At 48.9% G+C, this 21,805-nt stretch overlaps 1 protein-coding gene across 1 annotated transcript in view; it reads right to left on the reverse strand.

The window, feature by feature from the left end:
* LOC119445925 (laminin subunit gamma-1-like) overlaps nt 1-21,805 on the reverse strand; it is a 472,050-nt gene that overhangs the window by 345,329 nt on the left and 104,916 nt on the right. The window contains 5 exon segments of the mRNA XM_049663167.1: nt 1,551-1,668; nt 2,262-2,447; nt 13,667-13,839; nt 16,832-16,962; nt 19,999-20,300. Of these exon segments, the coding sequence (XP_049519124.1) occupies nt 1,551-1,668; nt 2,262-2,447; nt 13,667-13,839; nt 16,832-16,962; nt 19,999-20,300 (910 nt within the window).

Here is a 21,805-nt window from a genome sequence, read left to right on the forward strand (position 1 = left end):
AGATAGCACAATTTTCATTCATGAGCTGGTCTACTCGAAGAGGCGGACATCACTTGCACAAGAAATTGAAAAGCATTATCGAATCATTAACAATAATTCACCAACTAGGTTTTTAACTAATTACCTGATGGCCCATATTGCAATTTACAAATTGTAGCCGTGGAGTTCGCAAGGCGGATCCACTTGGAAAGAATTCTCGGGATGACACCAGCTTCGAGATATTAATTATCGAACTTTGCGGAGAAGTGCATTGGCGTTCCAGTTAGTATCTTAACAAAACATCGCTTTATGCATTCAAGCACAAAATTAACTGGAACGCCGATGCATTCCTCCGCAAAGTTCGGGGGTTAATATCTCGAAACTGATGTCATCCCGAGAATTAATTCCAAGTGGATCCGCCTTGCTAACTCCACGACTACAATTTGTAAATTGCAATAAGGGCCATCAGGTGATTAGTTAAAACGTAATTAGTGAATTTTTGTTGATTTGTGGATTATGCATTTCAATTTCTTGTGCAAGTAATGACCGCCTCTTCGAGTAGACCAGCTCAATAACTAGAATTTGGCTATCTGCCACAGACAACCTTAAATAAATTTTGAAAGTATTCGCGGGAACACCATGTATATATTGCAACAGACCGTGACTTGCTCCGCAACACGTTTACTTAATGGCTCCTCGAAGAGGCATGACGTGTGTCTAGTGAACCCCCGAATAACAGTTTGTAATCATGTCGACGCGGTTTACATCATGGATCCGGGACCAGGATGCGACGTAACGCTAGATTATTTCTCTCGTATTTACCGCTAAATCGCCACTGAGTTTTGTGACTCGCCGTTGTGCATTGCTCATCGGGAACCTCTTCTCCACACGGTGTTGTAAAAGTTTAACCGCTAACGCGACCGTCCCTGGAAGTGGCGCATTCGATGTTTTTGTTTTTTCTAGACTTGGCCTTTCTGTAATTATTATCACAGATTTGCCGAGTGTGTTGAAATTCTGCTCGTGCCTGCTCATCGTCGCCACAGTAGATCGCTGTCCACACTACACGAGCCCCTCGCGAAGCTTAGCCTAACACAAACGATCCAATGCTCGATGAGAGTGCGGATTTTTGAGTGGCTCTTTTGCTAAATTATTGTAGCACAGGCAGAATGACACGGATATACAGTATATATCTATGGAAGGCATATGAGAGAGCACGCATAGCGATTTGTGTTGCCTGATGTGCCTTCTATACACACGGCCGCGTCTTTATGCCATGCACTACGACAAATTAGAAGATCCTTCGCTCACTTCGTCGTGCGAAGATGCCACTGGTCGCGGCACCTTTTCTTTGCTTTCACTCAGAATGTTGAAGAACGCAAGTAATTTGTACGACCCCTTTATTTCAAGGTTCTCGTAAACAGTCGCATTAATTGTAAAAGCAAGGCCTTTCCCTTATTTACATTTTTACTTGGAAGGAAGGATGCAGGCGTAGCCAGAAGGTATGAATTGTTATTGGCCAAAAACGTGACGAACTTCGCAGTTCCTCGCGGCCGCATGCCTGCCTCACTCACCTGCAGCCTTGTTCAGAGAAATCGTAGAAGTTTGGAGCGCAACGGTCACAACGGTGCCCTTCGACGCCCGGCTTGCAAGGACACTGGCCCTTGCTGTTGCACTGGAGCATCCGGGAGCCTGCATGAGAGCAACGGGAACAACTGGAACAAGGAACGGACGAGGAATGAAGAGCAGGAAAATGAAGCGACCACGGCCCTGCAATTCCATTTGCGGCGAACGTATACTAAAGAAACAGCGTAAGAAGTGCTGCAGTTGCCAATGCCAAAAATGGGACAAGGCGAGTAATTCTCTGAAAGCTGGTGGGAAGCACGTTTTGACAAGTGACCGAGAATAATCAGGGGAATAGAATTCGGGCTCAATTTATTGCTAGGGACAACCACACGAAGCCAACAGACATTGAAGCCAAGGAAAGCATAGTTCCCCAATACTTTCCTTGCCTTCATTTGGTCGTTACGAACGTTTTAACTATAGCTAACATGAAAGAGCGGCGAGTGAAATCCCCAAGAAAGGTTAAAAGAACGGGTCTACATGCTGACGCTGACAGAGACGGAGTCAGCGTGTAGAATGATGCAAACTCCGCGTGAGCTGTAAGCTAATCGCCATTCGCTTGCGTATTCAAATGTCTATGATGGAGCCATACTGGCACAGTAATACTGGCGCAGCGTGTATATAATATTACATGCATACATACGTGTGTGGTGAACACTCACCGACGGGGTCGCACTCGCAGGGTATGCACCGGCCGTCGCTGTTCTGGTAGTAGTTCTCGCGGCAGCGTTCGCAGTTGGGGCCATCCGTGTTGTCCGAACAGTTGACGCAGTGGCCGCCATGGCCCGTGCGCTCGAACAGCTCCTGGTCGAAGTAGCACTTGCGCGACCGGCCGTTGCAGTTGCACGCTGCGAGGGGCCACAAACATACTCGCACTCGTGCTCCCGAAAGACACAACGCAAAGATAGAAGCCCCGGATGCCTTAACCGCTGCGACCGCACTGAAGACGCCGATCGGGTGCCGCGAATCCAACACCCCCCCCCCCCCCCCTACCCCCCGACGTCGTGGTTGAAAATATCCATATAGCAGTCTCACGAAGAGATTGAAAGGGTGCCGGGGCATACGCAAGAAAGCACGCTTTTCGACGCTTTAGCGCTCATGTCGTCACTGCGCCTGTCGGATGCCAGGTGTGCATGAACTAGTTATGCAGCACTGCGCATGCGCAGTTTGCATCTAGCTGCGCGGTAATTGTAGCACTAGAGCGGTAACGTTGCGCTTTTCTCTACATTTTTTTTTAGTCTAGAGAAAGAGACGGCGCGATCGCGGTGCTTCGTACGACAAGTGTCATAAGCTGCGTCTTTCTCTGACACTTGACGTAACGTTAGCAAGCGTTCGCTCAGCGTTGTGAGTGTGGCTGCAAATAGGTCCGAGCAGCTCGTCGCGGTTCATTCCGCTTCCGCCGCGGCATTTCGTTCAACCCCGTGCCGGTGGGGTACGGTTATCGTTGTTATAAAGCCGGCGCACTTTGCATACAGACGCATGCACGGGCCCCGAATGACACAAACGCGAGCTGTTTGCTCGTTTTGGTGTTCGTGCATAAACCTACAGGCATACGCTGCCTTTACAACCTATGTTCTCGATTTGGCATGACAACCAAGTGACGGCAAGGGACGACAGGCATTAGGTACCCGTCGCCAAGGTCGACACCTTGCTGTCGCTTGTCGTCTCGCGCGGCTTCTGATGTCTCCTGTAAGATCCACACGCACAGTAGCGCTTCGAAGGACCAACCACTCAAGCGACCGCAGTTCCGTATCCCGAACGGACAGAAAGTCGTTCAGAGATTGCCTAACGAGGAAACTGCTGGACAAAAGCCGGCAGAGTATTTGGCTCGGAGTTGCACGACGGCTTACTGTACAGACCACTTATGTACTTTCTACGCGCTCATGCAGAATGGCGGAGAGGCGTGAGACAAAAGGGGGGGATTTCGATTTACGTGTTTGGATTTGTGTTTAGGAAGGACGCATTGTATCCTCTGTAAAATGAGGCTCGCTTTCAATTTACACCCGATATTGCAAATGTAAGGCTCCTGTAATTGCAGCGAGAAATTAGAACTAAAGCTAAGCCGAACGCACTTATTCAATGGATAGAGCATCGCGCAAGCTAAGCAATACAGGCACTCCTTAGAGCAAGCACAGTCAATAGATCGGGTGCTACCACGGTGGTCTAAATAAATAAATAAAGTCTGAACCCGTGCTTTAATTAGTTGGCTGAGATGTCACAGTGCAGGTTCGCTCAATATACTTTTTCTTAAGTATAGGAAGGAGACCTGCCCTTTGACACCTGAGGCAACTTACGACGCAAACCTCCTTCCAATAATGATGCCGTGACTGGTTATAATGCGGCAGCCTACGCGCACTGATTGTGTGATTTCCTCTCTTTCCTAGCTTGCGAAGACATGTTGCGCTACATCTTTCCTTTTGTTGGTCTTTTGTGCAGCACATTATGGGTTACTGAAGTGCGAGGAATGTGGTGGAAGTATTCTCACGCTTGGGACAACTGAGAGGAACGTACGCACGATGTGCAACGCTTTTCTCCAAACCATTACCAACGAGGGCATTTACCGCAAGCATAGCAACCCAGTGTGTTGCTAGGGTCCATCGGGGACTGGTCTTAATGGAGGTCCCCAGCCGAAACGTCGGAGAGAAATTTATGATCTCTCTCTCTCTCTCTCTCTCTATATATATATATATATATATATATATATATATATATATATATATATATATTCGGCGCGCTATGCAGCTTAAGAATAAGAGACACGTGCGATATACAACTTTACTTCGTTTAGGCCGGTGGTCCTGCCTTCCACAAGGCGGTTTACTCTGACGGATGCAGGAAGACCTGCCAAAAAGTTAGTCATGTTTTATTTCGCCCATTCGGCGATCTTCGAACTGGTGCAAGTTTCGAAATTCGTTCCAAGTAGATGTGACTCGTCAAACCAATGGTTTCAATTCGTAAATTGCAACATCTGCGCTAATGTAATCGGTTAAAAGCTGATTAGTAAATTGTTGTTGTTTAGTCCAGTATGCGTATTCATTTCCTTAAAGGGATACTAAAGGCAAATATTAAGTTAACGTGAACTGTTAAAATACCATTGCAGAAACCTCGCAGCGCTTGTTTGGTTCCGGTAAAAGACCTCGAGCGGCTAGTCACGCGGCAATTTTGCGTGTATTCGCGCGCCTTTTTCGTGCTCAGAAAAACACTTTTTTATACCACGTATTAAGCAACGGAAAGCTGTATCGGGAGTTTTTCATGTTGCTCTACAATTTTCTCATAACCACTTTTCATCTAATTGGAATATTTGAGAAGTCGATTATTTAATTAAGACAAATTATGTAAATAGGTGGAATGCAAAAAAATTATCTGAGTATCTCCAAGCGACAGCAAACAACATTAGCTTCGTCCTGTCGAGCTACGGGGCATTTGCATATTTTTAAAGTTTGGCTTAATTTACATGAGACACCCTGTATACGGAACAAGAGTTCAGCCGTAATCACTAGCTCCTACATGCGCATAGTCCAGTTCCCCTTATAGTATTGCTATGGAATCAATGTCACTCCTGGAGATGTGATAGTTCCATTATCAATGAAATGAAGAATACGGCTTAGACTGTGACGTGTTCGGCCATCCTATAAAAAAAAAAGTGACACGCATAGGGCAGCCGACTGGGTGCGGCGTTGACTTTCGGCCTCTGGTTTCCGCGAGTATATATTAAAATACATTACCCGTTATAGGCCGAGATGCGACCGTTTCTCGGGGGGCCGACTGACCGCCTCCAACAACCAATGCAACGCGCCGCAAAAACGGAGCCATGCCTGCCTGCCTCGCCAACGAATCACGCCCGTGTCGTCTTTTCCGCGTGTGTTGGTGCATGTATAGCGCGTCGTCGTCGAGCACACACACGCCTGTGTCCGCCCACGGGCCGACGATCGCAGACTCCGCTATCTTCCGCGCCCCGCTGTGTGCGGTTGAATCAACGGCGCCGGGTTCCCCCCCCCTCTCCGCTGCCCTGGTCTTTACGGCATCGTGCCGCGGCAGCGCCTTCCCGCTGTCGCCCACCGACGAGCCGTCCGGCAACGCGACACGACCATGGATGGACCTGTCTCTCCCACGCTCACCATGGCTCGCGTAACCTATTTTGCGCAACCGAAGCTATACTGCAGCTGCTTGCTGCCTCGCCGTCGCCCGCTGCTGGGTGACGCGTCTCGGCGTTGCACCGGCGCCTGTAGTGTGCAGTGGTGCGTGTGCACAACAGGTGTGACAAGGGAAGGAGGCTGGCCGGCCTGGTTGTGACGCACGTGCGCCACAGCGTACACGCAGTTAACGGGCGTTTACTAAAGGAAGACGTTGTCCATGGAGCACGATCGGGGCCCAGTGTTCAGGCGGAGTCGAAAAGGCGGCGTTTAACTGGTTTGTAAGCAGCTGCGATGCTTTCATCGCAGCCCCGGGGGAAACGCGAGAGTATATTATATATATATATATATATATATATGGGCGTTGTGCTAATCGCCCGGTTGAGTATATACGCGCTTCGCTGTGCCTACGCTGGGTATTGCGCCGGTCAACACGCTTGGTAAGAATTTTTTATCGCACGACCAACTGAGGCCTCCAAAACCAAATGACGCGACACGCGTAGGACAAAACGCGATCCCTCTACTATTGATGGAGCGCTGATGGAGGAGGGCAAGAGTGATGAGGAATATATGGCTTCTGCAATAGGGAAGCGGCTTTGTTTAGTATTCGGCATGTCCAGCAACAATAATCACGTACCATGTGCTCCCGTTGCCAGTGAAATGGTACTCGATGTTATAGGCCTATAGCGTCTCTGATGAATTAAACCCGCTGGATATTCTTTCTTCTCGCGTGCCTAAAGAGTGGTTTGAACGGTTTGAAGAGCTTACTTGAAGACCAAAGAATACAGTGGGTACTGAGATCACGAACAGATAATCACTCAAGGTCTTGACAGTGTCCACGACCATATGTGGCTACTCCATGGCAACATGCAAAGTAACGGCAATGACACATGCTGATGATGGTGCGTATTGAAAATGGAGAAGATGAAATAATCCCGCAGCGCTGAATGGGCCAGAAGCAGCTGCGAAAGAATCGCAAATCCGAAAGACCTAAGGGGCCGCGAAATGAAAATACTGAGGTAAAACTGTGCCGTCGTAAGAAAAAAAAAAGAAAGATTAGGCACTGACTGACTGAAACGTTCAGCGCTTAATTCATTCAGTGCAGAAAACAGAGGATTAAACAGGGAAGACCGACAACGCTTGATCACGTGATGAGAAAAAACGAGGTCAAACAACATAGGCAAGAAAACAACAATGACTGACGACACAAGAACAGGTGGTCCGACAATGTCGTTGTCAGTGTCGCCATGAATTCGGGGAAAGAGTAAATAAACGGTTGTGCGAGTCCATCCAAAGCAGAGAGCACATATTTTAGTGCCTCACGCTTGAGAGAAGGAGAAAAATAAATCGGCCACAAGGTTATTTTTGAAACACTCACGCCTATTTTATAAAGCTTCAAACAAGTTAAAAAAGAAAAAAAAAAAGAAAATGCTTCATCAGACGCGCTATTCCCACTGCCTGTGTGGTCTTCCAATACTGCGACATTTTGCCACCACCACGTAACTTTCACAGCCGAGATTCTAAACGTACCGAAATGTCCCGGCGGTGAGTTAGTCATTGAAAAAAAAAAAATAACGTCCAGTGCACTGCCATCCTGCATCAAACTGTGCGCATGTGGGTAAAAAGTGATAAGAGACAGCGCGTATGATCCTTTGCGCCCTTGCTGACGACTGTATACGATACAACGAAGTCAGCGCACACCTGCTTAAACTACAGCGGAAGCTCGCGGACTTCAGCGCTTTCAGGAGAGAAACCGACTTCCTGCTCGCTCAGCACTGCAGGCCCGCGGCTGAGCTACTCGTTCGCACTGCAGTGTTGTTTTACGACGCGATGCGGCGCGAAGGCGGAAACTGCGGCTGCAAGTGGTCTCGGAGCCTCCAACCATCTCGGCGGAGGCTCCAGCTCTAGCCGGCTTTCGACAACGGCGGTCGTCGGTGTTGTGGTCGTCATTGCTCGCAGATTTTGGAAGCGAGCATGCAACTGTGGCGCCCGCGCAGAAAATCTAGGGCTGTTTTCTGCCATGCCAAGAACGTACACGCTAAACATTCGTTCACCAAGAGTACCGTGACGTTGTCAACTACATACGCGTTACGAGAGAAATTTGTTGATATAGTTTTGCTTGTAATAAAGCGTCTGGTCCATTTTAATGGTAACCTATTTTTTAAGCATAACGACGACTATTCGACCGCCCAGTGTCCGCCATGCTGAAGGAACGAATAGCGAAGAAAAAGTCGGTACATCGGTTAAATCACATTAAAAAAATGTTTCCATTAAAAATATCACGCGGTACAACTGACCGCATTTTGCAAAAATTAAGAAGCAAACGAATACACACACACAGCTTTACTCAACAGCGTTACTGGATTGCAACATGCTCGAAATATTAGCAAGGAGACCACATGTGGCCTTAAATACGGTTACTGAGTGTTGTCTTTTCTGACAGACTGCTGCATTTCGTCGGACACTTCGTAAATTTTTATGTCGAAACTGGTGCAGTCCTGAGAATTCGTTCCAAGTAGATATACGCCTTGCGAACGAATTCGTTCCAAGTAGATATACGCCTTGCGAACGCACTAGCTACCATCCGGAGCTGAAATAATGTGCCATAAAATAATTAAATAAAGAATTAATTAGCGTAATTATATTCACTATTCAATTAACCATCTTGATTTCTCGTAGAAGCAATGGTAGTCTCACCGTGTAATTTAGATCAACGGTTAGAATTGTGCTATCTGCCACAGGCAAATGTAAAAACTTTGGTGCACCAAAAAGAAAAGAAAAAGAATAAGAAAGAAGAACTGTATATGCTGCTGCGTAAATACTCGAAAAGGAACCCTTCGTGGCATGCAAAGTAGTCCAACACACACACTGAGCAATGTGCACACATGTAGACCCTTGGTGACTAAACACACGCATTTTAAATTTTGCAAGTTTCATTTTTTTTGTGCGCCAATTCAGTATCAACGAGTATTTCCGTCTATACACTAATGTACCTAGTTATTTTACGGCCGAAGCGTAAACCTCGCTTGATGGCTGGAGCTCGCACCTGCGTGTTTCGTTATATCGCGTGTACGCTATTCTAAGTTCCACAGAATAAATTTCTGCGGGTATTAAGGCCTCGGGAATTTTCAAAAGGACCGAAGGCCTGCTCTAAAGAAGAAATCACATAAAATAGGCGCGCGCACTGTAAAACGGCTGCCGGCCGAACATGCTCGACGGCATCCTTTAAATGACACACATCTGTTTCAGTCGTATGCGCGTTCAAAAAAATAAACATATAAGAAATAATAGCGCGTACAAAGCGCGCGCGCACACACACACGTATTCCGAAATGAAAGATACAAAAGAAATCTACATAGCGGCGAGCGTAGGCGGTGCAACGAGTGCGGCCGCTCCCCCGCTGGTTTGTGGCGAGCGCGCCCGCTTCCCTCCCTCACACCTGTGGCGCTTCACGCAAGCAGAGCACGTTCTCCAGTTTTGACCAGCGGGACATTTCCACGTCCGACGCCACGAACGTTACCAATTCCGGCAACGCGACCTACCTTGCCGGAGTTCGTAAAGTTCGGCGGCAGATTTCACCGTAAACCATCGACCACGCGTTATACGAAGCTGTGTGCAGCATGCCTTCGCCGCTCATATTCGTTACAATCCAGGTGGTTTCATTCCGCTTCCCAGGATGCTACTCGATATTTCGTTGCCGTCGTCATCTCTCTTCGCAATCCGAGGATCGACGATGCCAGTATAGGCTCACTGCGACGACTTTGCGTCCGTCAACAGTGTGTCTGTGCTGCAGCCGCTTGGCGGCTGCGCTAGCGTCAAGTTTAAACACGCGCCAGCTGCTCCACAAATGACTTCGCCTATGCTGGCTTGCTAGCACTGACGTCGCCGTGACGCTGTCTTCGGGCTACAGCTTCGAGTAAGGCTGCGTCGCCAGTCACAAGAGGGTTCCCTTAGGAAAGAATTTGTAACACTTGAACAGCCTAAAAGCATCAGCGTCTTTTAGCACAGAGTTACTGTTCTACCGTTACCGATACCGCCAGCCACCTAAAGCGGATGGGCAGCCGGACGAATGCGGTATCGGTAGAACGGTAACGCTATGCTAAAATTAAAGCAAGCCTTCCGTTACACCTCGACCTTGTGCGAAAACGCACGCTCGCAATCGCAAAACGCGCGCCCTGTAGAAGCGGCGCGTCTACATGGCAGCGCCTCTACCCACCGGGTCTCTCGCGCTCGTAGGAATCTCGGTGGCGCGACTGGGTGTCGCCTCGAATCCTCTGCTGTTGGTATCGCCCTCGGTGCCAGTTGGTGGCCGAGGCCGTCAGGCACAGGTGCGCCAGCAGCAGCGGGAGCAGCACGTCGCGCGGACCCATGTCTTGCGGAGACGGCGGTGCCGAGCTTTACGAGAGCCGCGCTAACGTCGGCCGCGGGGAACCACCTCTCATTCGGCGGCACTGCATCGGCGGCGGGGCTATGCAGCTATCGCGAGGACCACCACCCAGCAAAGCGAAGGAGACGAGAGAAGAAGAGCGCCGAGGAGTCCGGTCTGCCCACGCGGGAAGCCTACACGCCGACCGGCAGCGGCGGCTGTTCTGGGGGCCGGTCCCTCCTCCGCTTCTCGTTCGGCCGACGCCGAAGAGCTTAGCAGGCCAGCCAGGTGCACGGCTGCTGCTTTCGATGCCGTCGTGGCGAGCGCGCGTGACGCAAAGACGCACCGAGCCGTCTCAAAGCAGTTCGTTTCGGGCTTTGGAAGCAATTGACGACGATGGTGAGAAGCGGCCAAAGTTGGACACGGACGGGCGAGCGCTGACTCGCAACTGACGAGCTCGTGCGTGTTCAATCTGCGCTGTTTTTCGCCGTGAACTTAAAACCAAGTTGCCCGACTTTCGGCCCTGTGACGGTGGTGAGGTTTGCTCTGGTCGCCTAAGCTCGTTTTTGAGCTTCGAAAAGGATAACGCACCTAAATAGGCTCTTCTTAGACTCCGGGTTACTTTTGGTTAGCGATAAATGAAAAAAACGGCTGTGAGGAGAGAGTTTTATAGTAGAACCGTACAAGTGAAGCGTGAAAAATGTATAGTGTTAGGCTTCAGGACGGCCTATATGCTTTCACAGTGCGAGCCACGTTTAATCTGCAGCTCAGGCCATGCGGTGCATACGTTAGAAAAGCTACGGTGATGCTTATACGTCACAAGTAGCCCGATGGTTTAGCTGAGTGAGCTCGACTGGAGTCAGGGAAAAGTACTTCTGGTCTATGAAATATGGATCGACTTATCTTCGTAATTAGCCCCGTAATTCGGCGTGAAGTCGCTCGCGAAATGAGGATTTATGTGACGACTACGAATTATAACAAACGCTAAATACCGACGCTCGTGATGTCTGACATGCGTTGTCATGGAAAGCGAAATCCAAAGTAAAGGTTACCAAAAAATAAAGAGAAGGATAGCGGAGGAAGATGCATAGGTGATCGATGTTTCATTGACAATGCGACATGTCTACATATTTAGCAAAATGAAGACGACGGGAGACGGTGGAACTACAGGACAAGGTGCTTACTCGCAAATGAAAAATTTTGTTGCAAACAATGTTTGAGTTAAATAAAATTCTTCAGCTGTCTGTAAGCATTTTGTCCTGTAGTTCCACCGTCTCTCATCCCTTTTCGTTATGCTGAACAAGCACGCGCGAAGAATAAAGAAACAGAGTTTGTTGTCGACAGTGGTTCGGCCTAAGTGGCCGCCGCACGTCAAGATCGATATCTGCAGTTCAGAGAGTGGACTGACACCGATGATAGTTTGACGAGCGCAGGTGTCAGACGCGCGCACGCCTCATCGCCGAGACTGGAGCCGATGCTGACGAGCACTCCGCAAAACATGGAGACTTCGATGCGGAAGCGTGTGATCATCAAAAGCTGTAGACGGGCGTGTTTGGCACGCGCGTACCACATAGAGTCCGGTAATGGTGGCGAATTATCGATCTGCTTCTTTTCCGTGAATTCAGGCCGAAATTGAGAGCGTAGTTGTTGAACAGCGAAAGAAGTAGTCGTCCCTCGTCTAAATGCGCTGCGATTTACGTAATATAGGACCCTCGGAAACAGATGCTGTAAATCTGTAAATATGTCACTGACGACTTTTCTTCTGGAATTTTATGGCGAGGCTGTAAGTGGCCGATGGCCGAAAGGCCATTTTTTTTTTTTTTTTTTTTCTAAAGCGACGCTTTCTTAGCGAGGGCTTTCACGACCGTGGCTGCTGCTGCTGCCTTGCCGAATAACCGCGTGTGCCGGGATTGCCTAAAAGTTTATCTGGGGTAGGAAACGTAACGCTTATTACGAAGTTATTTACTATACTTCTCACTATTTTGCACGTGTAGTTATGAGGTGTCGTATGAGACATCACAAACCTTATAAGGTTCCTGCAAGTTTTCGCAGCGCAAACACGAAGTGGCTGAACGAAACTGACCATAAATATTCGAGAGCATTCATGTGCCGGATTTGCGGCACTGGCAGTTTCAAATTTCGAACGCGGTGTAAGGCCTGCGCCTGCAGAACTAGTAGGAGAGTGCATCCATGCTTTCCGTGGCAAAAGGAAAAAAGACTCGACGCAATCAGTCTTGTATTTCGTATGGTTATTTTCACGCAATTCTGTCATATTAGGAAACCATTACTTTTTTCCTTTCCTAGACCGGTTTTTGTCCTGGACAGGGCTTTTTGGTGCCCTTGAGTGCTCAAATAACGAAAATCGTCAGCGAAGACACGATCTTAAAATTGGCGGGAACTTCCTAGCGCAAATATTTAGATCAGATAATTAAACGGCGCATAATATCGGACCGGCACGTCGAAGTTTACTCCAATACTCTAATGTCACTGGTTAAAAAGCTATGACTTTGTTGTGGAAATGTAATACACCAGGCGACACAGCTTGTTTTAATGTACATCGTTTTAACGCTTCATGCGTACTTCCCTGTAACCATCAACAGCGACGGTGTTTTTATGTTTACAACGGCGCAACGGAGTTGTCTGTCAGTCGCCTGCCATGGTCACAGACACAACCATAACTACGACCTAAATTAGTTGTTCGTGTCACGTACAGCATTTGTCCAAAAGAAAACAACACACTGTGCGCATAGGCGCAAGTCATTTGAAGCCGTCTAGCCGACCTCCTATTACATTCGCGCGGCTCGGAACTTAATATAGCACAGGAGAGGAACCTTCGCCCTCATCCCCAAAAGCTGTTTGGCGCCAGGAGCTCAACGCGCACGGCACGACGTGCCCACGAATCACACTTTGTAATGACCAGCGCGACAACTCGCGGGAGCGACGACGGGCGCCTCCCCAATTTGTTAACCCCCCTCTCGCAAAGCGCACCGAAAGTGGAAACCCCGAAAGCGAGCAATCAAGAGACCCCCAGGCCAAAAGACTTTGCAGCGTTCCAAGTGGCTTTCTTTCTTCTGGCAAGCGGCTGAAGGCGCCAGCGAAAACCGATTAACACAAGCGATCGGCAACCGCAGGGGCGAGATTGCAATGCATAGCTCTGCTGCACAGAAATAGGCAGGAATAGGCGGGCGGTCACAGCGCTGGGCCTCTCCCATGTTTGCAGAGCGGGCGAGGTCGATCGACAGTTATCAACCACTGCGTTCGAGTGATCATTATTCTAAATCACGATCTTTCCATCTCGCGTTCGGACGGCCGCCATTCTTTACAAGCCGCAACTGCCTATACCGAAATACCCTCGAGTATGAGAAGTGGGAGCGGCCTGGTACTCTTGCTATCAGCGCGACGGCAGTTGTGTACAGTATCGCTATTTTTGCCGTTCTGATCGCCGGTCACCTGCGCTTGTCGTTAGCAGTGTACAGTTGTAGAAAGAGAGCGACAAACATTTCAGCCTCCTTCTAGTTAAGATTTCGTTGTGTGGAACTGTTTCGTTATTCCGGAGGTGCCCACTCACGCTGGCACTCGTGGGCGTTGGTGGAGGTGGCCCTGCCCCATGCCTGGTCGTTGTACAGGTCCATGCAGCGCTCGCAGTTGTCGCCAGCCGTATGGTGTTCGCAGCGACACAGCAGCTGACGCTCGCCGCCGGGTCCCGGATCGCAGGCCATTGCGTGGCCGTTGCACTGGCACCTGCCACGTGCAAAGGCAATCCACAGTAAAGAAATGCGCTTTCCGCGGGAGTCCTACTAGGAAATGCTACGAGTAATCCTCCCGGAAAGCGTCATGGCACACTTTTCCCGCACCCTAAAGGGTGCTGGTTTGTCCCATGGTTAACACGCTTACCTTTAAGGCTATAAAAGCGTTTATTGTACACAACAGTGAGTTCAAACTACATCTGCGTAGAGAGAAGCCGTAGTTAAAAACTGTGCATTAATTATCACCACCTGTCACACACCACCATATATCTAACGAGGGTTTGACAGCGATATCTATAGCTATGACAGAGTTTATTTCATGCAGCTTTCGAGTCATCTCTCGTAGCGTCCATCATGTTGATTGCCACCAAAAGTTGGAACAAAACTTCATTTCTCCCCATCAACGCTTTAAAAACGTGTATACACCCTTTGGGGCGTATCACTGTCCACAAACAATAATTGTAATCTGTCTTGCTTGCATTTGCTTTCTTGTAAACTCTGTGCTCGCTGCTTTCCTGTCGAGAAAGCTATTACACGCTGATAACGAGCATGGCGTTCGTGACCTGAAAGTATCGGCCGCGCAGCCTTATAAAGAAAGGAACGGCACGCCAGATAGACGACGATTACACCCTTTGGGACGAAGATACGCCCCAAAGGGTGTAAACGTTTTTTAGGGTGAACGATTAGGCCTTACCGCTTAAAGTGACGCTGAAGAGGTTTTAAAATTGGAAGATGTACGGTGGTTTGGAAGGCTGTCAAATTATAATTAAACTCCAGAAGTTATTTTCTCGATTGTGCGCGTAGCAACGCCGCGAACTCCGTTTGAATTTTCGTCACAGCTCCGTCCCCTTCGCCGCCAAGCGTAGCGGCGAAAAACCGGACGCGAGGATGACGTCAGCACAGGGGTCACTTCAGCACTCTACTAGAATCACGCGCCTCGCCAATACCCACGATAACGTGACGACCGTCTTCGTCATCAGAGCCCGTTAATCGACCCCCCGCGTCTCCCGCCTGAAGCTGCTGCTCGTTGTTTCTAAATTAAAGCGACTGGCGGTGGCTTGTGGCCTTATAAACTCTGATTTTCGTATTCAAGAAACGTTTGCAGATCGAAACAGTGTCCCGAGCGAGGCCCGGTATCACCCTGAAGTGGGAAGGCTCCTTAGTCCAGGAACCCTCTGGCTTCGACTGCCCTATTGGCCCTGCCGAGGAGTTGTCGTTGGTCCTCCGGGACCCCGAGGGCGAGATCCGCCTCCCACGTTTCGACTAGGTGGTTTTCGTTTACTCGTGGTGCTCGGTTCGCGTCCGTTTCCGGCTGCATTTCACTGTCTTCATGCCACGGGCATTCCAGGAGCAAGTGTGCCAGGGTGCCGGGAACGTTGCAGAGTGGCCAGAGGTAGCTGTGGAGCGTCGGGTAGATGCGGTGCATTATAGTTCCGTGAGTGTAAGTATTGCTTTGTAGGCGTCTGAGGACCACGCTTTCTTCTTTGCCGAGGTTTGGGTGCGGTGGAGGGTACAGGCGGCGCTCGAGCCTGTAGTGTTGCAATGTCGCCGAATAGTTGTTGGGTACTGCTTTCGCCTCTTCTGCCACGGGTCGAAGAGAGTGTGGGGCGAAGAGATGCCCGGCTGACGTGCTCGCCGGCAGCGGCGTGGACCGCTTCGTTCCCCTCCAGTCCCTCGTGCCCGGGTACCCACGTTACGCAGGTGTACGGGAGCGGAGTGCTACGTCGTTTTAGTACCTTGAGTGCATCGGCCGGAAGGGGCGAAAAAATATAATAATTCACCGAAAGATTACTTTTTTTTTTGTTTAATGCGTCAGCTTTTAAGGAGGATGGTGCTAGCCATGGGACAAACAAGCACCCTTTATGCACCCATAAGGGTGCTGAAATGTTTAATATATGCACCGAGGAGCCGAAAAACTGGGGTCAAATTAACAAAGTGTTCCTTTTGTAAGTGATTCTTACCATTGCCCGGGTGCATTCGCTAATGATATGTCCGACATCCCGCTTGGCTGACAGCAGCTCTTAGAAACAGTTCTAGTGTAAGTACTCTTTTGTGAATGCGGGTCCTGGTTGCACGCCCTCTGGCAATATCGAACCGCGCCCGTATTCACATAATCGCTACAGCGCAATAGACGAAGTAGAGACGCGAAACGACAGAACCGTTTCGTGTCTGCCCTTCGTCTCTTGCTCTGTAGCCATTAGATTAGGTTAGGGGGTGATCGGTGAGGCTGGTGACAGTAAAAAACTGTTTAGAGAGCTTTAGATTAGGGGGACGCAAGCGTAGGGGCCCCCAATCGCTAGGGGGCCCTTACGCCATGCGTCGCTAGGGGGCCCTTACGCTTGCGTCCCCCTAATCTTAAACTCTCTAAACAGTTTTTTTTTTTTTTACGACCAACAGTTCTACGCGCCCGCAGCTTAACTAAGCAGTAACATCGTGGTAAGTAGAAATTTACTGCTTTATGTCTTTTGCTTTCTAATAAAGAAAACAATTACGGCTACTGTATACTACTACTTGACACGTGTCTTGGTGTCATTAGTTTCCCGGTGACAGCTGTGGATCGACAAATTTTACGATCAACTACAAAGCCTAAACGTCAGTCAAAGTGAGCATTCGGCTTCCCGGTAGAGAGGTTAAATATTCTTTTATAGAGTATATTTTGGATTTTTTATAAAAGTGATCTGGTTATACACGGCCTGACGCTCGCGCGGCCCATGCTTTCCCTAAACAAATGCGTTCGCCTGTGACTTCATCTGCCTTAGTATAGGCGGCTGCATGGGAGTGCCTCTGCCGAAATTTTTTTTATAGCCTCCTTAGTCACCAGCCTCACCGATCTGTTCGAAACGTCCACGTGGTACGCGAACATTTTGGGCCAGCGCACGTGCGCGGCGTGCGATGCAATGTACCGCAAGAAAAAAAAAAGTGTCATAGCGAAGGATGTTCTACAGAGTAGTACGGGAGAAATCCGCCTCGGCGGACGACGCCCTCACCTTCCTCCGACAGCCAAGTCAGCGATGGCGTAGTAGTAGGAGCGCAGCACCTGCTTGTCGCCGAAGATCTCGTCGCCGAACGTGTTGAGCCGAGTGAGCACGATGCGGATGGCGGTGGCTGTTACCCATTCCTGCCGACGAAGAAGAAGAAGAACAACATTGCTCGCGCGTGTGGACTAGTTAGAACGCTCGAACACTTTCGGTTGTCGACGGAACTTTCCAAGCGGCCGCCGGATTTTTGCCACTATACCGGGTGTTCAAAATTAAGCTTTACGGAATTTTTAAAAATCACCTCTGGCAGGTGGCATAATTCTTATCGTTGACCTGGGTTATTCGAAGAGGCGGAAATTAGTAGCACGAGAAATCGCAACACATATTCAACTAATCAACACAAATTCACTAATCAACTTCTGAGTTGATTACTTTACGACACATATTGCAAGTTACGAATTGTAGCCGGTGAGCTTGCAAGACGCATCCACTTGAAATGAATTTCCAGGATGACACCAGTTTCGAGATATTTTGCAATGTGTCGGACGAAATACGTGGGCGTTCCAGTTACTTTTGGGCTTACATGTATAAAACGGCATTTTGGTAAAAAAAGTAAGTGGAACAACAGCGCATTTTTACGGCGAGTTTGATGGCGCATATCTCCAAACTGGTGTCATTCTGGTTGTTCATTCCAAGTGGATACGCCTGAGAAGCTCACCGGCTACAATTCTCAAATCGCAATGTATGTCGGGAAGTAATTAACTATGAAGTTAATTAGTCAAGTTTTGTTACTTAGTTGAACATGTGTTTCGATTTGTCGTGCTACTAATGCCCGCCTCATCGAATAACCCAGCTCAGTGATAAGAATTATGCTACCTGCCACAGGCGATTTCTAAAAATTCCGTAAAGCCTAAAAATGAACACCCTGTATACTAAACTATAGCCGACACCGAACAGACCCGGAAACTTGATTCTAAAGTGATTATGCAGCATGTAATTTGTCCCGTGTGACAAGATATGATATGGCGTTTTCGGCAATTTGTTGACGCTCGTAGGAAAAGAAAAACAAACAAATCTGAGGTCGAATAGCCAAAGCATTTTTGATGCGAACGCATCAAATGGCCCATTGAGCGAAAAAGCCGGCGTCTGTCGTCTGGAAAAGGGAAAACGGGCACCTAAATTCCCATTGGCTGTGACGCCACGTCACTAGCGCACTTAGACTGAGCAGAGCGGGCGAAAGGGAACACCTGCTGGGGCATTAGCGCGCCATGTGTTGCCTGAGGGGAGAGGGCATCGCCACGACGCCACGTCACCCTCGCTCTCGTAAGCGTATGTTATCAGCGCGCTCCTTGTCCGCGCATGCTCTCGCCGGCGTTCTACCTCCACCTCGGTAATCGCTATAAGAAAATTAATGTATAGGAAAACGATAAATTCGATAGTGAGTTTCCAACCTACGACCCCACGCTCAGAAGCGGAGTGTCTTACCCACTGGGCTAAACCAGCGCCTCCTGGATAGCAGGCCTGTGCACTCTGCTTTATGACGTCATGCTACTTGTCCTGCAATTTCTATTGCCAAGCCCGGCATGACGAAAGCAGTGACGTCAAAATCACCGCGGCTTACTCGAAATTAGAATTTGAACACGGAGTTGGGCACTCAGAAGAGGCTAGCGCTGACGCCGGAAACAGAGCAATCCGTTGCATGCGGCTCACTTGTGGCAGAAAGCGCAGTTCGCAGGGAAAGCTGTAGCAGGCACGGACCTTTATTATCCCCCCCCCCCCCCCCCCCGAGTGCGTGATACTGCACCAAACAGTTCACGCCGTGAAGCTGAACCGCGCCACGCTCAGTTTGTTATCCTAGTCCCACGGGAACGCTAAATGCCGTTAAGCTGAAGCTTAGTCACCACACGTACGCGCAGGCGCAAGTAAAAGAAACAAAACAGAAATGTGCAAGTTCTTGCGTAGCACTGCGCAACTGCCGTAAGCCATAAGTGAGGTTCGGCTTAGCCGCGGTTAGCGTACACTTTTTTTTTTTTTTTTAGTAACACACACGCCCATGATTGGCGTCTGCGACAGACAAAGCTCTTAAGATGGGAAGACTCCGTGACAACTCGGAACAGATGCTATAGCTATACTAGCATGTTCATTTCTGCATCACCTCGAGGACCATGGTGTTAACGAAGAGAAAGAAACTGTCATTGCCTTTTTCGCACGGATTCGACCGCGGTAATGTGGTACCACCAGCTTGAAAAAGTATTTGGGTCAATCGGGCAAAAAGCCATGGAACCGACACTGCGCAGGCTCTTTCCAATGCGTAGCTACTTGGCGAGTGCTCAGCATCACATTAGTGCTATCACGCTCCTTCAAGTCCAGATTTGATCTCGGAAACAGCGGCTATATAGGTAGGGATCAAGCCGTTCGGTTGAGTTATATAGAATGAAACGCAAAGTATTCCTGATCGAAATTTGCGCCTGAAGAGCAGCAGCGCCGGTAGTTTAGTATGAAGTTATGAATTTCAATACATTTTCGCATGTTTGGGTAGTTCTTTTTTTTTCTTTCAAAAACCTTCTAAAACTCACTACGTTGCATTCTTTGTTCCTTAATCATGCAATACAATCCTTGTTTATCGATAAGCTGTTAGCTAGTCCTCCGAGCAGAAAGACGCCCCCTGTCTAAATCTCATGCAAATAATCTCAAGCAAATAAATGTCGTGAAGCAGGGGTGCGAGCCGTGTATAGCAACCCTCCCGCCCCTCTCGCATTGTCTCGGCCAATGTCCACAAGCGACCTGCCTGACTTCTCCCATATATCGGCGCTCTGCGTTTCGCGGGAATTCCCGAGTTCACGCTGCTGCTGGCTATTGGCATGCTGCTGGTGGCACGAGTGTGACGCAGGGCACCATACCTGTGAGGCCATCTCGATCCGTCGCGGCTCGAGTGGCTCCTTTACGGAAACGAACGCGCGGATTTATTTCGATTCTTTTCTTTTTTGCCTTTCAGCTGCTTTTTTTTTTTTTCAGCGTACATTGTAGGTTTACTAGTAAGTTTTGCAAGACACGATTTCCATCGCGTGATCTACGCACCGCGAGTGTCTGCAATGGCCAAATATGGTGCGTGCAGTCCTTTAAGTAGAACGGTGAGACAGGGGGCCCTATCGAGATGCTGCGCGCCACCGACCCACCTGCAGCAGCTTGCTGTGCTGGAAGTGGAAGGCCGACGGTCGGCCCTCGAGCGTCGAGAAGGCCACGTTGCCTCCCGACAGCGGGGAGAGGTCGCTGTACTCGCCCGTGCACAGCGCCCGGGTCTCGTCGTCACGCGTCGCGTACGCGCTCGACTGCAGGCCGTACGTGTCGGAGCAGGTCGAGCTGTAGTACTGGTACGGCACCCACGGCGAGTCCGGCCGCGTCCGCTTGTAGATGGCGAAACTCTCGGGTCGCATCGAGTGGAACTTGAGCCGGATGTACGTGATGTCGAAGGCGCGTCCTGAGCAGTAGGGAGAAAAGAAGGGGGGTCAGGTATCCGACACCGAGGCACCGCAAAAGTACTGTATATGCGCATTTCAAGAGTTTTGTAAGGAGTGTCCGGCTGTTATCCAGCTTAGCTAGTCGTCATGAAAGCTTACGGAAAGTGTTATAGAGAGGACGGTTATTATATTAGAATAGAAAAACTATAGACAGAGCAGGGTCAAAAGTTTACGGGATGCGTTTTCCAAGAAAACGTCGAATATCACCCCAGTTTCAGCTGGCAGCGCACAACTATGTTGGTCGCGTACACTGGTACGCGTCGCAGATTTGAAATCCAGGCTGCGTGCCGATGGGCCTAGGAAATATTCCGCTTTTTCTCAGACTCCGCAATCCGTAATCATTCGACCATGCCAGCGCATAATGGACAGAACGCGACAGCAAACAATGGTAGAAGCGCCAAGAAATGAATATGCTCGTGCATGCCGAAAGTAATACGTATACGAGCAATCGCGGTGAGAGAGAATAAAACATTTATTATTGAAAATTAATAGCCGTTTTGTGGTCGGACCTCCTAGTACGGAAGACCATTCGCTTTTTCCGCGGTCCGGGCTCGGTTGACCAGGGCTTGTTGCTGTTCTGGGTCCGAGCTGGACAGGGTCGCCTCCCACTCGACTGTCGTCGGAATCGCGGTGAGTAAAACAAACGGCCAAAAATATACGCGACCTAAGATAAGCACGTGTGAATGGACTGGCATTTATAGATATCGTTATTGAGCGTGGCGCGGAAACCTTGAGGATCTGTGATATTAGAGTGTTTTAGCTGAGCGCTTGCTGTCCGCTCCGCTCTCACGGGCGCAAAGGAGTAAAGTTCGCCCCACATTCAACGTTTTTACTGGCGTCTCCTGCCGTTGCGTCTCCTGGCGTCGTTGCATCAACGGCGCCGGAGAGGTCACCCAGCCACACGAGACGCACGCAAACAGCGCCAGTGCACCGTCGCGCACTATGTGACCAAACACATTTAACCAGAAGCAGTGTGCAATGCAATTCAAGTGAACTATGAGAAATGTTCCCGATTAAGGTTTTACAGCGTAAGCTTTTATGGGCTCATTCCAATAGCCGTTTCGCGTCGCGATGAGGCCGGCGTCTGCCGCGTAACCGCAACCTAATTAACCTACCTGTCTTTCTCTCTCTTTGCCACATATTTCAGGCAAATAAAAGCAGCCAGGCCTACTTGTGTCCATTCCATATAGTTTTTTTTTTTTTTGTCATCGGTGAGGTAGATTTTTATCCAAGAACAACAAAAAGAAGAAAAAAAAGAATTGGATACACAGTGCCAATGCCGTTTCTGCTTGTACTAACAAATTTTTTGGAAGGATGACAATATGTAGATAATAAATAAATAAATAAACAAATAAATAAATAAATAAATAAATAAATAAATAAATAAATAAATAAATAAATAAAACAAATAAATAAATAAATAAATAAGTAAATGTCCACAAGTTGCCTCTAGAGTGCAGAAAGT

Source organism: Dermacentor silvarum, chromosome 1 (genome assembly GCF_013339745.2).
Source record: "Dermacentor silvarum isolate Dsil-2018 chromosome 1, BIME_Dsil_1.4, whole genome shotgun sequence".
Classification (NCBI taxonomy): Eukaryota; Metazoa; Arthropoda; class Arachnida; order Ixodida; family Ixodidae; genus Dermacentor; species Dermacentor silvarum.